Source organism: Haliotis asinina, chromosome 16 (assembly GCF_037392515.1).
Source record: "Haliotis asinina isolate JCU_RB_2024 chromosome 16, JCU_Hal_asi_v2, whole genome shotgun sequence".
Taxonomy (NCBI): Eukaryota; Metazoa; Mollusca; class Gastropoda; order Lepetellida; family Haliotidae; genus Haliotis; species Haliotis asinina.
The window spans coordinates 46,049,098-46,062,447 of NC_090295.1; the positions used below are offsets into that span (position 1 = coordinate 46,049,098).

The 13,350-nt window shown below is 39.9% G+C and overlaps 1 protein-coding gene across 1 annotated transcript; it reads left to right on the top strand.

The window, feature by feature from the left end:
- The first annotated feature begins 4,564 nt into the window (after positions 1–4,564).
- On the top strand, positions 4,565–9,113 carry LOC137267565 (large ribosomal subunit protein mL51-like). Its single transcript, XM_067802047.1, has 3 exons — positions 4,565–5,003; positions 5,661–5,765; positions 8,205–9,113. The coding sequence occupies exons 1-3, from the start codon at positions 4,739–4,741 to the stop codon at positions 8,423–8,425; spliced, it is 591 nt and encodes a 196-aa protein (XP_067658148.1). The 5' UTR covers positions 4,565–4,738; the 3' UTR covers positions 8,426–9,113.
- The last annotated feature ends 4,237 nt before the right edge of the window (positions 9,114–13,350 follow it).

Sequence of the window (13,350 nt, forward strand, 5' to 3'; positions counted from 1 at the left end):
CACATGGTTCTACGATCTTCGTGCACACGGTTATCATCAGGGGCGGGGAGTATTTGATGTTTGATATAATGTATGTAACCTGGCATCTAATGCTTCGAAAGGGTGCTAGCTGGTACGATATCGGATTCGAACCTTTGTTCATTAATCGTTGTTGAACGGTGTATAACTGTATTAAAGCACTTGGCTACTCCACCGCCCACACAATGGTAAGAGCTGTGAACAGGATTTGAGTAGATATATAGTCATTGAGTACTCTTGTGTCAGGAGGTTTGTTACTGTTACTTACAATTATAGTGGTTATAGTGTGAATAATATGCACAAATATGCACTAACACACAACCAACTCACAACCAATACACACGCACACATGAACGCCCTAACGCCCACACTCACACCAGGACATAAGCCACACACTCTACCATACTATTCAACACACACCAATACTCACAGACATCCATAATTAGCCAACACAATCATCTTACTTGTGACAACCAACACAAATACATACACACAATGAGTGAGTTTAGTTTTACGCCGCCCTCAGCAATATGGCGGACATACACACAACCAACACAGATCAATACATGCTTTCTCTCTCTCTGTGTCTCTCTCTCTCTCTCTCTCTCTCACACACACACACACACACCACCACCACCACCCGACCATAAGGTACACACACATACACACACATACACCTCTCTCTCTCTCTCTCTCTCTCTCACACACACACACACACACACACTCTCTCTCTCTCTCTCTCTCTATTTCTCTCTCTGCAGTAACCTATGCTTGTCCTACGCGGCGACTAACGGGATCGGGTGTCAGACTTGGTTGACGTATCTCAATTGTGTAGATCGATTCTCGTGAAGCTGATCACTAGATTGTCTGGTCAAGCTGGAATATTGCTGAGTCTGGCGTAAAACTAAACTCACTCTCGTACACACGCATGCGCACAAACAACATACTCGCACAACTATGATTGCAATACCCAAATATCATACCAGTGACCTTGTACAAATTGCAGTTAATACGTTTTTAATTACCGTTAAATTATTACACTAAAAAGCATTTGTGGAACAGAACAGAGATGTGTATGGACACACTTTTATCCATCGCTGGTCATTAATTAGGGCTACTTCATACTGTCCACAGATTTGCCTTCTAGCTGTTTGCTAATGACTTTAAGGTGGACACGAGGTCCATCCCCGTTGATTGATTAAAGTATGCTAAAAAATTATACTGATTTCGTGTATTTAGACAGAACTCGGGAAGGGCAAAAGCAAACTGAACATAATAATCAAATAGGGGTATCGTGGGTAGCGGGTAGATTGGACTGTTTACCAGTCACTACATTAAACAAAGAATGTAAACGTGGAATGGAGCACCAGTCTCTTTAGTTCTCAGTGCCCCGTTCTGTTATCACGCAGACCTGACCGAGGGTGTTCAACCAGGGATGTAGTAGCTACCAATATAGACAAAGGCGTGGCTTATACATGATTGTTGGTGAAAAGACTGGGCATGCCCTCAATAGTATCTAAATATATGGCTTTTAGACCTTACACGAAAATATTGGTTTGCAAGGTTACGCCATGAAGACGCGGTGTGTAATGTCTCCCATGAGAAGCTGTCACAGAGTATAACTTCTTTTGAAAAAAAAGACACTTCTGGCAAATCTTTATCTTAAAATATATCATGCTTATTCGAAAGCAGTCCTTACATCACAAATCTTGGAAACAGGGTGATCGTTTCGAGACTTGTACTTACTTTCCAAGCAAGAGCATGCACGTATGGTAAGCTATTATATATACTAAATAGGGTTACTTTTCAAATGAATGACAGGAAATGAGGTCCATTAAATGAAATCAACAAATTACTGCAAAGTGACAACAAGCTGAACTCCAAGGTCATAGCTGAATACGTCACCGATTTAATCTAATACCACGTCCTTTGGTGTCTGGTTGATGTGGCTACAGCGTTGATCACACAGGATTAATAGTCTCATCAACTTAATTGAGATCATGTCACATGACAGGCCAAAGCGTGCAAACTTCAGTTGCCAAGATACTTGTTGTCTGGCTACCCAGGCGTTTGTTTTTGTTGATCCATAGATCCTAAATTTCGAAACAGCGTTAAAATCTAGGCCAACACACGCATAAGAAACTCGGAACTCTAAATTGATATGAGATTTGGGTGTATAGTGAATCTTGATGGTGTTATCTGACTACTTTCTGTTGCGTTTGGGAAGGCCCGATAGAAAATACATCAATAGAAGGAATCAGAAAAACGCACCATACCAATGAACAGGTAGGTATCATTTACACACTTGCTGGGTATCAGACTGCACAAGAGCTGGGTCTATCACACCTTGTTCAGCAATGCCACACTTAACTCAGATTGGAAGAAACCAGACTATTGGATGTTTGGAAGCTGGAGTGCCTGTCCAAAATGTTGACCGTCGTTTCGATTTATCCTGTTCAGCGGAGCGGTCATCCTTGTATAGCCGGAGTGTTTTCGCCTAGATGTCATTTTACTGGCAAATTCACAGAAGAAGTCCCTGTGGAAATACATACATCAATACTTCATGGGCCAATACATGTGAGGCTTGGCAATAAATCCCACAATCATATATGATCAATACAGTCATTATTGATTACCCAGGTCATAGAGTAGACATGTGTGTGCGTGTGCGTGTGTGCATGTGTGTGTGCGTGTGCGTGTGCGCGTGCGCGTGCGCGCGTGTGTGTGTGTGTGTGTCTTTCGGTGAAAGAACCCTCGCCGAGTGTATGGCACTGTACCCTTTGACGTCACAAACATCAGGAAATATCTTTGCCACACATGAACATAAACATTCTACGTTCAACATCTGTATCACTCAAAGGTACATACACTACCTGGTTTAAGAACTCATCTCCTCAAACATACGTACGTACGTACACACATACATACATACATACATACATACATACATACATACATACATACATACATACATACATACATACATACATACATACATACATACATACATACATACATACATACATACATAATACAGACAGACAGACACACACACAGACAGACACAGACATACCCACGCACGCGCGCACACACACACACACACACACACACACACACACATACATACATACATACATACATACATACATACATACATACATACATACATACATACATACATACACACATACATACATTGCCCGTTAACACCGACGAGATCTGTTCTTGTCAGCCCCTTTGCCCTTCGAAAATTTAACGATGTCATCAGCCGTGGTAGCCAATTTGAAACGTTTTCACTTTTGCACCGTTCGCATCCGATTGCTTTCTCAATGACTGCCACAGCACCTCAATCGCAAGAGGCTGTGTCCATTAACTGAAATCGGTTTACCTCAGATATACTTAAATGCGCTTCCCGTTTCTCAGAATGCATTTTCGCTCTGTAAGCGTATTGTCCTCTTAAATCTTCAGACAGGGGGCTGGCCTTGGGCAAAGACGATTTTTTTCCTAAGTATCTATTTTAATTAATTTGCATTGAAAACTCTCCTTAGACGTCTGAGTTGAGACTTAATATACACAATTGATGTTTTAAAACAATGTGATGCAATCGTTCTATTTTTACACGTTTTTGGCCATAATTTTATTTTCCGTCCGATTAAATAACTCCTCACTAAGGAATTCTGTTTTACTCCTACGCTGAACTGTTTGTGTGCAGGTCAGGTAGGGTTCTGAGACGTGGTGATTATTCTCGACACAATCTACTTTTAACATCTGCATTTTCTGCGCTTTTTGTACATATCAAACACAATATTATATATAGTTCCTCCTGTTGTTGATGAAAATTATGTTCCGCATTGAGCCATGTGTAGTAAGCTACATGTAGCTTAATCTCTGAACAGCAAGGGCTTTGCATTGGAAAGGTCTTTACATAGATTTCATGTGCATGTAGTGTGAACGGATGCGTGTCACAATCGATCCTATTTATGTCAGTCAGCGTTTCGGATCGTCAACTGAATTGTTACAACATAAGAACCGGTTATCGTTTATTATTTATTATTTACATGGGACTCTAAACAACCTCATAGTGTAGAGATGTCCGTATCGACAACGGAGATAGTGATTAAAGATTTGTAACTATTTATGGTTAAGTCTCTGTTAAAAGCTACCAGTATATGGGTATATATTGGTAAGAACTTTTGAAGAGCTCTTTGGAGTCTTTCCACGCTCCTATGTGCTAAAAGGATCAGATGATTTTACACGCGGGCTTTTTATCTATTTTGATAAAAAAAATACTACCTAAATTGCCATACTTCTTTCAGCTTATTACCATATAGACCTTCGCGGGCGATGTATTTTGGAAGATTCGTTTTACATTACTTCGCAATAAGGTTTCAAGGGATGGTGTGGCTCTGACATTTTGTCATTGTGAAGGCCATTGTCATCTGTCGTCCACTGGGTTTTGCCTATTTTTTGCAAATGATATATGAAAAATAGTAAGTATTTTACTGTCACGGTTTGATGATTTTACGCCCGTGCAGTTATTTACCCGATTTATCCTTATAGTAGTGGCATTGAGTTATCGTTCGTGTTTCCTTTACCCAGAAGTCCCGATTACATATGTCTGCGCCCATGGAAGAAATGCTCTTTTGGTGCGCTAGCCCAGCAAACTCGGTGTCAGTTATGTAAAAAGAATTAAACAAGCCTCACCAGTACTTTGATAGGAATGGCATCTTTACTAAGACAATTTTCTACGCTTAGCTCAGTCGCGAACGTTTTTGCGAAGGCATGTCTTCAGCAGAGCAAGCTGGCAAATCGGCCAGTACTTGGATCTTTGGAATTACATCATATCATGCCTGTTTCATCTGCCGTTAATCAATCAAAATGTGCGTCGTCCGACTCTCGACAAACTACAGATTACTCACCACCGTCGCCGTACAGAAACCCGGGGCCAAGAAGATACGGATATGTCCCGAAAATGTTTGCAGGAGGTGAGAATTAAAAAAAATAGTAATTAGAGTGATATTTTGTAGGTATTGATATAGCTCATGTGCATGAACCATGGGAAAGAGTTCCCCACCGTAAACCACTCTGTTTACACAGTAAATGGGAGTCCTTCCCCGTGGTAATATTCCGACACTGAAATAAGAGCATTTATTGATAATCATACCTGTTCTAGTTTACTGAAAGTATATTTAGGGTGGGGCATGCTTGTCAGTTTGTAATTTTGTTTTTTGATAGGGTCGGGGAAGAGGGGAGGAAGAAAAGAGGTAGGGGTGGGGAGGAGTAGGGGCCGAGGAGTATGCAGGCGGAACTCTCATCTTTAAGATTAGGTTACTTGTGTTTAAACATGCTAAAATGGCAATAACTTGCTTTAACGATGTTGATATAAATTCAGACCTGTAAGATCCAAGGAAGAAAACTGATTTTCCATAACCCATTCTGGTTGTAAGAGGCAGCTAACGGGATGGGGTAGCCAGGCTCACTGACTATTGCTGAGTGTGTCGTAAAACTAAACTCACTCACTGATATGAACACAATCATTCAATCAATACGCCCAAAGGATTTCTATACTGAACAATTTCTCATGTGTCGGCCATCTCATCTTTGAGAAGTGGTGATGAACCTTGATATGTTTGTTGTTACAGGTGTACTGCCAAGATATGGAAGGAAACCTCTGCCTATACCAACATACAAACAACCTGACAATTGGAGTACAAAGAAAGCATTGTTTGGACAAAATGACTACATTGGTGAGACTGATATATTTACCAAGTACCACTGAAGGGGTGGGGGTAGGGGATGGGTCTGCGAGGTGAGTGCCAGGCTAGTGATTTAGTGAAGTTGATGTGTCAGGATCAAGCCCACCTGTGACTGGGTGTAAAAACCTTGGAGTCAACTTTGTGTGTGGACTCTTTCTGTGTTGTCACAACCCCTAGTGTACAATACACAACCCTGTGCACTTGAAAGAACCCACGGGGATTCACTGGTATATTACCAGGTGGTGGCCACATGAACACGTGCATACACCTAGACCTAGTTGCGGGTACAGCAATGTGCAGTTAACTTAGACAAAGTACTGTGACATGTGTCCCAGTCCACCCAGCTATGAATTGGGTACCTCGTTAGGATGAGAGTGCCGCAACAAAACTCGGTGAGCCTAGTGGCAGCAAGAGTTATGATGTGACGTTAAGACTGACGTCCAATGATCGAGGGAAACAAATATCAGCGCCTTAAGCAACCACAAGTTGCATGGATATGTGTGCTATATAAATATCCTATCCTATCCTAACCTATCCTAACCTATCCTATCTAGTCTTGATATATGCTCAGTCTATATGAAAACGCAACACTGACAAAGTCTGGAATAGCTCCATGGATTGATATGTGAAGTATATACTTATGGCGCATTTGAGATAATGAATGATTTAAGAAGACATGAAAACATCATTAAATTTCATTTACAATAATGTTAATGCGCAAGAGAGGCTTAACTGGTGTAGGGGTCAAACAGGAAAGTCAATAACGGATGTGACCGCCATTTGCATTGACACATATGGTGCATCGTCGTCGCATGGGGTTGATCAGTCTCTGGATAGTGTTCTGAGGGATAGCATTCCACTCCGGAACAAGGGCAACCTCAAGTTCTCGGATGTTGTCCATCTGGCATCGACGTGAAAAACATTGTCCAATTTCATCCCATAAGTGCTCAATAGGGGAGAGGTTAGGTGACAGAGCTGGCCACTGAAGCACGGGGATGTTCTGCTGTGCAAGGTACTGCATGGACACCCTTGCAGTGTGTGCCCTAGTGTTGTCCTGTTGGAACATGTGGACATCATGGTGTTGGTTGAAGAACGGCACGACATGGTTCTGCAGCACCAGGTCCCGGTAGTAGACCTTGTTCACCCTTCCTCTGCAGATATGTAGAGGGCTTCTGTGACTGTAGCTTAATCCACCCCACACCATAACCACCCCAACGGTCCGTCTGAACGACACAATCAGCGTTATAACATTCACCACGTCTCTGCCAAACACGTATACGGCCATCTGCATTCCTTAAGTGAAATTGTGACTCGTCAGAAAAGATGACACCATGCCATTGTCGTAGTCGCCAGTTCTGGTGCCTGTTTACCCACTGTAGACGCTGATTTTGGTGACGATCCGTCAATATGGGTCCAAAATAAGGACGTCATGCAAGCAGGCCTGCAGCTTGCAGGCGCTTCCGTACTGTGTTGGGGTGAATGAATCCACATCGTCCTTGGACTTGAGCAGCTGTTCTTGTTGCTGGTAGTGTTCGGTCTTGGACATGATCCTGTACGCCCTGATGGTCCTGACGTGCCATTGTCACACGTTGACCCGGTTGAGGACGGTCCCAAGTGCTCTCTGTTTGCAGAAACCTTTGATGGAGTCTTGCGATGGTTGTGTGTGCGCAGTGTACACGTCTGGCAATTTCCCTGGTGCTGGCGCCATTTTGAAGGATGCCTATGGCACGTTCCCGTTCAGGGGCTGTAAGTCGAGGCATCATGTCGGCGTTTCACAAGTGTCAGTGAAGAAGTGAAATTTTATTCGGATTCACATGCTTTTGAAGGCAATGTGTGCACAAATTCAGAGTGAAATTCATTTTTCCCCGTGGTGTGCGTGCAAAATGTTGCGTTTTTGCGAAAAACTGCCTAGCATTACAGTTAACATGAAATTCTCGCATTTCTTGCACCTGGCATGTCGGGTGATGTCACTGTAGTGTTGCTGTTGTATAAAAATTATATTGAAGTTCATTTGAACTTAAATATTGCCTTTTTTCAAGTGGTGCGTTTTCAAGTGTATTCAGTATATTTGACTGTCGATTACTTTATGTAGTTCAATGGCCTGGTTACTCACATTCATCTCCAGACACAGTTTAGACGAGGGCTCTCAGCTAATGTAGTGATGCATATATTAATCATTAACAGCATTCATTTTCCAAGGCATTTACCAACTGTTGATGTATCAGGTTGTGAGTGTGCAGACATTTTTTCAAATATCCCTATAAAATAGTTGTATGATTTTGAAATGAAGCAAGAGGTTTGTGCAGTATTTGTCTATATTTAATTGTGCAAAAAGTGGGATGTGAGAATGATGTTTTTAAAACTTATTATACTGTCAGGGTATTGGAAGCACACTATAACTTTGTCCTTTTCCTACGATTGTGCTTCCAGATATTCTTGGGAGTGGGCATGTCCACCCTGTGGATCTGATGCGAGGTCCTGAATGGCTTATCGGCTTCAACGGAAATGAACTTCAGCGACTGACTCGGCGGTTGCGTTTCCAAGGCAACAAGCTGAGGACATACTACCCTACCAAGTACTTTCAGATACGGAAGAGAATCAGTTTCCTCTATAAAAAGTATAACAATCATCGCATCTCAAAAAACAGATAATCCAAGAACATATTTTGTTAGAAGTTTTGTATGCTGTTTTTGAGATGAGACTTAGGCCCATTATTTCGTCAAGTGAAGCTAGGTGACCATCCTTACCTATTCTCACATTATTTGATAAGAAAAAAAGTAGGTGTGGTTGATCTCTGCCATTAGTTCCACAGTAATGAAAAACAGAAGGGGATAGTTGTATGTTTTTAAAGATCATCCATTTGGCTTCTTAGCTGTTGATTAGATGGATACGTATTAGGGCAGCTAGCGAATAAACTAGGTAAAAAAAACAATCACAAGTCAGTATTTGATGTATTATTCTTCATATTCAGTGAAAACATTTTTTGTGTGTGAAAATGTGGATGGACATTACTGGCAACTTGTACAATGAAGATTGTTGATAATTATGCTGCATAGTTTGGATATATTCCGTATGTCGTACTTTTTAATGACACTGGAAACTTTATTCTAGAGATTTCAAGTGCGATACAATGATTGTGGTAATTCAGGAAGGGATCATTTCAGCCAACTTCAACAGTCTTAATACCGGTATATAGACTAGTGCTCTCAGCTATCTTCTTCAAGCTGTTGACATACAGATTTCTTGTAAGAAGTGTAAGAAGTCAAAATGTAAAATGGTAAATGTGAACAAAGTGTGTGAAGTGTTGACTGAGAAGCATGAATAAAGAATTTCAAGACAGTCTGGTTACTCTGGTCTTTTGGAATAGAGGGTTGGTGCTATTGTTTAGTGCCCCTCCCTCACACAGATGCATGCCAGTTGTGTGTATATGTTCAGCATTTAAAATTCCCTCCAGCTCCACCGTTTATTTTCGTCTCAGACAGTCAAATTTCAAAAGTAGTCTGTCTGGTGGTCTTGTAGGTATTTTCACCCCTAACAGTAAGCATTTCATAATATCAGACAGGCTCTCTTGATAATCATGCTGTGCCTTTTCCACACACCTGTGCATGCTCAGAGTGCAAATACATTACTACCCTGAATAATCCAAGCTGTGTCTGAGGCGCTAGAAGGTTATTAGTCACTTGATTTGTCCCACCAGGTACCCACTTTCTGCTGGGTGAACAGATGTAATTTTGAACACACTCACTTGTTTAAGGTGAGACCACACGTGTCACATGTGATTGTTCTGAGGTAGGACTGAAGTCCAAGAAACTCTCATGAGTGAAGCTGGTAAACACACTCACCCATCCAAGGACTGTTCGTGCTCAGCATTGCTTAACTGTGCTGTGACGTGACCTCTATGCACAGGACCGCATGTCACACCAGTACCCATTTGTTATTACAAGAACACTGAATCCAACCAAATGTGATAAAATGTCAGATAGAAAACAACATAGAATTCAGCGTTTTTCACTGGTCCATGACGATTGTACTTGCGTGAAGTATCTAACCAAGGACATAGGCCAAAATGTCACATGACGAACACATGCTGACAAGATGTCTAATACTGTTCACATCCTCACTATCTCTCACAAACAACTAAAACAACTTGTACAATTTTAACTGCAAACAGTTTATTACAAATAAAAAGATATCATAAATCGGAAATAATTTCAAAAGTAAACAACAGCTTATACCATGATACTGTAACAGACGTACATTGAAAAAGAATGCCGATGTATCAGTGACATAAGGAGTTTCACATGTGAATGAGAAGTGTGGAAGTAAATTTAAATATGATTTCATTTGCTTCGTGTTAATTCAACAAACTGTCTTAATGTTAGAAAAAACACAAGTGTATTGAAAAAGTAATTAATAACTTATTAGACCATGATGAATGAAAGAGCTCATATGACTCTGGCATGGAGCTTTGATAAAGATGAAAGGAGCTTAAAAATTGTTCGTAAAATTCAATTTTGTAATGTATCTAAAGGACATTTCACAACATGTAAAACTACTATCAAAACACTCCTGAATAGCAATGGTGATTGAATTATACCAGGCAGAAGGATGTGCATAAATCGGGTTCAATATGGCTGGTGCTGTGTTACCATGGCAACAATTTGGGGGAAAAAATATGGTTTTATCACAAGGGTTACAAGAATAGGAAGTGACCACTGATTTCGTCAAAATGACCTTGGACAAATACCTGATAACATATGGCTTCAGATATCAATGTAATGGCAATGACACCACACATTTGGCAATGACCTTAACATTACACTGACCTTTGACATGAAAATGATGTCATAACCCACATGGACCTATGACAAGTACAAATGACCCTCCAGTTGATTTAACAGATATGCATCAACTGTGAAACATGTTCAGTGTAACAAGGAATCAATGGTAGTTTCATCTTGAATGGATTGTGCTAGATTTGTTTAAAAGACAAACAATGTGGCTATATTGCACAATAAAATAGAATTGACAAATATGTACAATGACAAGCGCTAGCATGGCAGCCGTGCCTGTGATGTGATCCCATGCAGGTAAACATTGGTGTGCATGTATTACAAGAACCTACTATGTAAAACATAAGCTTCACCACTGTCCAAATTTCACTTGAGATTGCATACCTACTTTGCAAATTAAGATGCAATAAAGCTCAATATATCAATCCACTGACTTGCTTGCAATTTGTAATCATTTCATTTGAAACCAAACACACAAAAAAAATATCCCTCATTTACCTCCCAATAAAAAACTTGAACAAAACAGATAAAACTAACTGGGTAGCACCGTGCATAATCAAATGCTAAAAAGCATTAACCTGAAAACTCCCCAAACTTATTGATTACAGAGGATTACTGCTGTAATGTGAATAGTATATCAGAAAAAATTATACTAACTATATCGACCTCTAGTAATCACATAGTCAACATCTTGTCAACAGGCACAAGCTGTCACTGCAAATGAATGACTTAAAATCAGAGCATGGCGACTAATTAGAAATGTAATCACGTGTCATGGACAAAGGGGAATCTTTACCATGCTGACAGTGTCTCTGAAGCCCTATTCATAGGATAAGTAAACAACAGTTACAGGCAAACAATATATAATGTCAAATACAACCATGTACAATTTCTTGCAGCTAATAATCAACACTAAAATATGTTTACATAACACAATAACGTGGAGCAGTAGATATGCTGGATGGTTTGGACTTCGGGTACTTTGGACAGGATTTCATATATTGTCTGTGATCAGTCCTGAATTTTATAGGGAGACGAGGAGTCCTTAAAAGTCATTACAAATGCAATATTTTCATTAAAGAAAAAAGAAGACCTTTTACAAGAACCCGATACATATAATCCAGTGAAAGTAGCAAGGTTAAATATTTTGGTCAGTGAAAGCCTTTTCTATTGTGAATGGTATTTAGTGCGGTTTCCTGCTGTAAAACACAGCATGGTAACTTGTTGAGGCAGGAGAGCCTGAAGTCACATAGGTCTTGGATTTTTACAAATACAGGGAAACCCACAAGCACAAGTATGGTGGCAAAAAACCTGGAATCATGATCAAAGTGAACAAGCATTTCCACTAGCGAGTTCAGTTTCACACCGCTTTTAGCAATGTTTTGGCAATATCATGACGGGGAACCAGAAATGTGGGAATTGAATCCAGGTCTTCGGAATGACAAGCTGACGCTTAAACCACGAGGTTACACCACCGCCCCAAACAATGATAGGTTCGCCTGAGTCAACGTTTTAGACAATCTTTTACATCAGCTCTCTTGATATATTATGGATTGGTGAAGGGAAAGATAAAAACAGAGGTTTTCATTCAGTAAGGTCACGTTTTTCAAAACGTTATTACTGTTATCATACGATGTATGCCATATACAACTCACACATATCAGCCTAATTTCTATTAATATATTGCTTTATAAGTTTATAACCTCCTTTATTATATACTTCATGAATTTCCTCATCATCTCAATACAATCTAATAATGTAAGAGTTCACATGAGAAACATTTATTTAGATTGTGGTGGAAGATGGTGTGCCATATTCTTGTTTGATAATCTTTCAGCAAAAATTATGCGCTTCAGGTCAGTACGGTTGAAATGAATAAAAATGAATACTTGTTAATGCATCGTTTTTGACATCTTAATGACAGAACAAATGACCAGAAACAACATCTTGCTTTGATTAGCTTAATTTATCAATGCTAAAATGACTCCATATAGGAAGTGACTTCTTTAGTCTTTAGTGCCTCTTGAAATTTTCTTCACATCATTATTTCCTAGTCAGTTCTCTTGAATACAAATGTTGCTCAAATGATAATTGCAACTACTGTGCTCTGGAAATACCACAATTGCCCTCATTAAGCACCCATAACAAAGTTTAAACTGATCAGTAAACAATATTCATAAGCAGCCAGTACTTTGAATGAAAATTACATGAAAATATGTGTTTTCCTGTGCATATTACACATTTCACAGATCACAACAATAGAAAGGTTGTGTATTAAACTGCCCATTAATTATCAACAAAAATTATTTAGCTTCATGGAAGTTTCGGAGGTTTCAGCTCCTTTCAGAACAATCATGTACAGATTTAATATGCACAACTGATTGTTGTTTATTTAAACCCCAGAGCACTTATCATGATGAACACTGTAATAAACGGGACCTAAATATGCTTACCTATTTTAAGTTTCATTTAGCTGAGAAACTATGTAATTTTCATGATTTGCTGAAGTTTGCCCCATTTGTCTGAGATGACATGTGCTAGCTGGATTTCCGAAGTTTAATTCTGATACAAAATATTAGGATTCAAATATCGCCTCATTCTTTTCCCACAGAGGTTACTCATGTCATATCTTCCTAAGTAACCTCTGTTCTAATATGGCCATATTTCCCAGTCAGCGAGAAATCCCCTTGCGGCAAAAAATCGCAACAGGAATTATCTCCTTTGTTACTATCCAATCAGAACACGCGTCAAATAGACTTAGCTCCAATATGGCGGCCCCCACG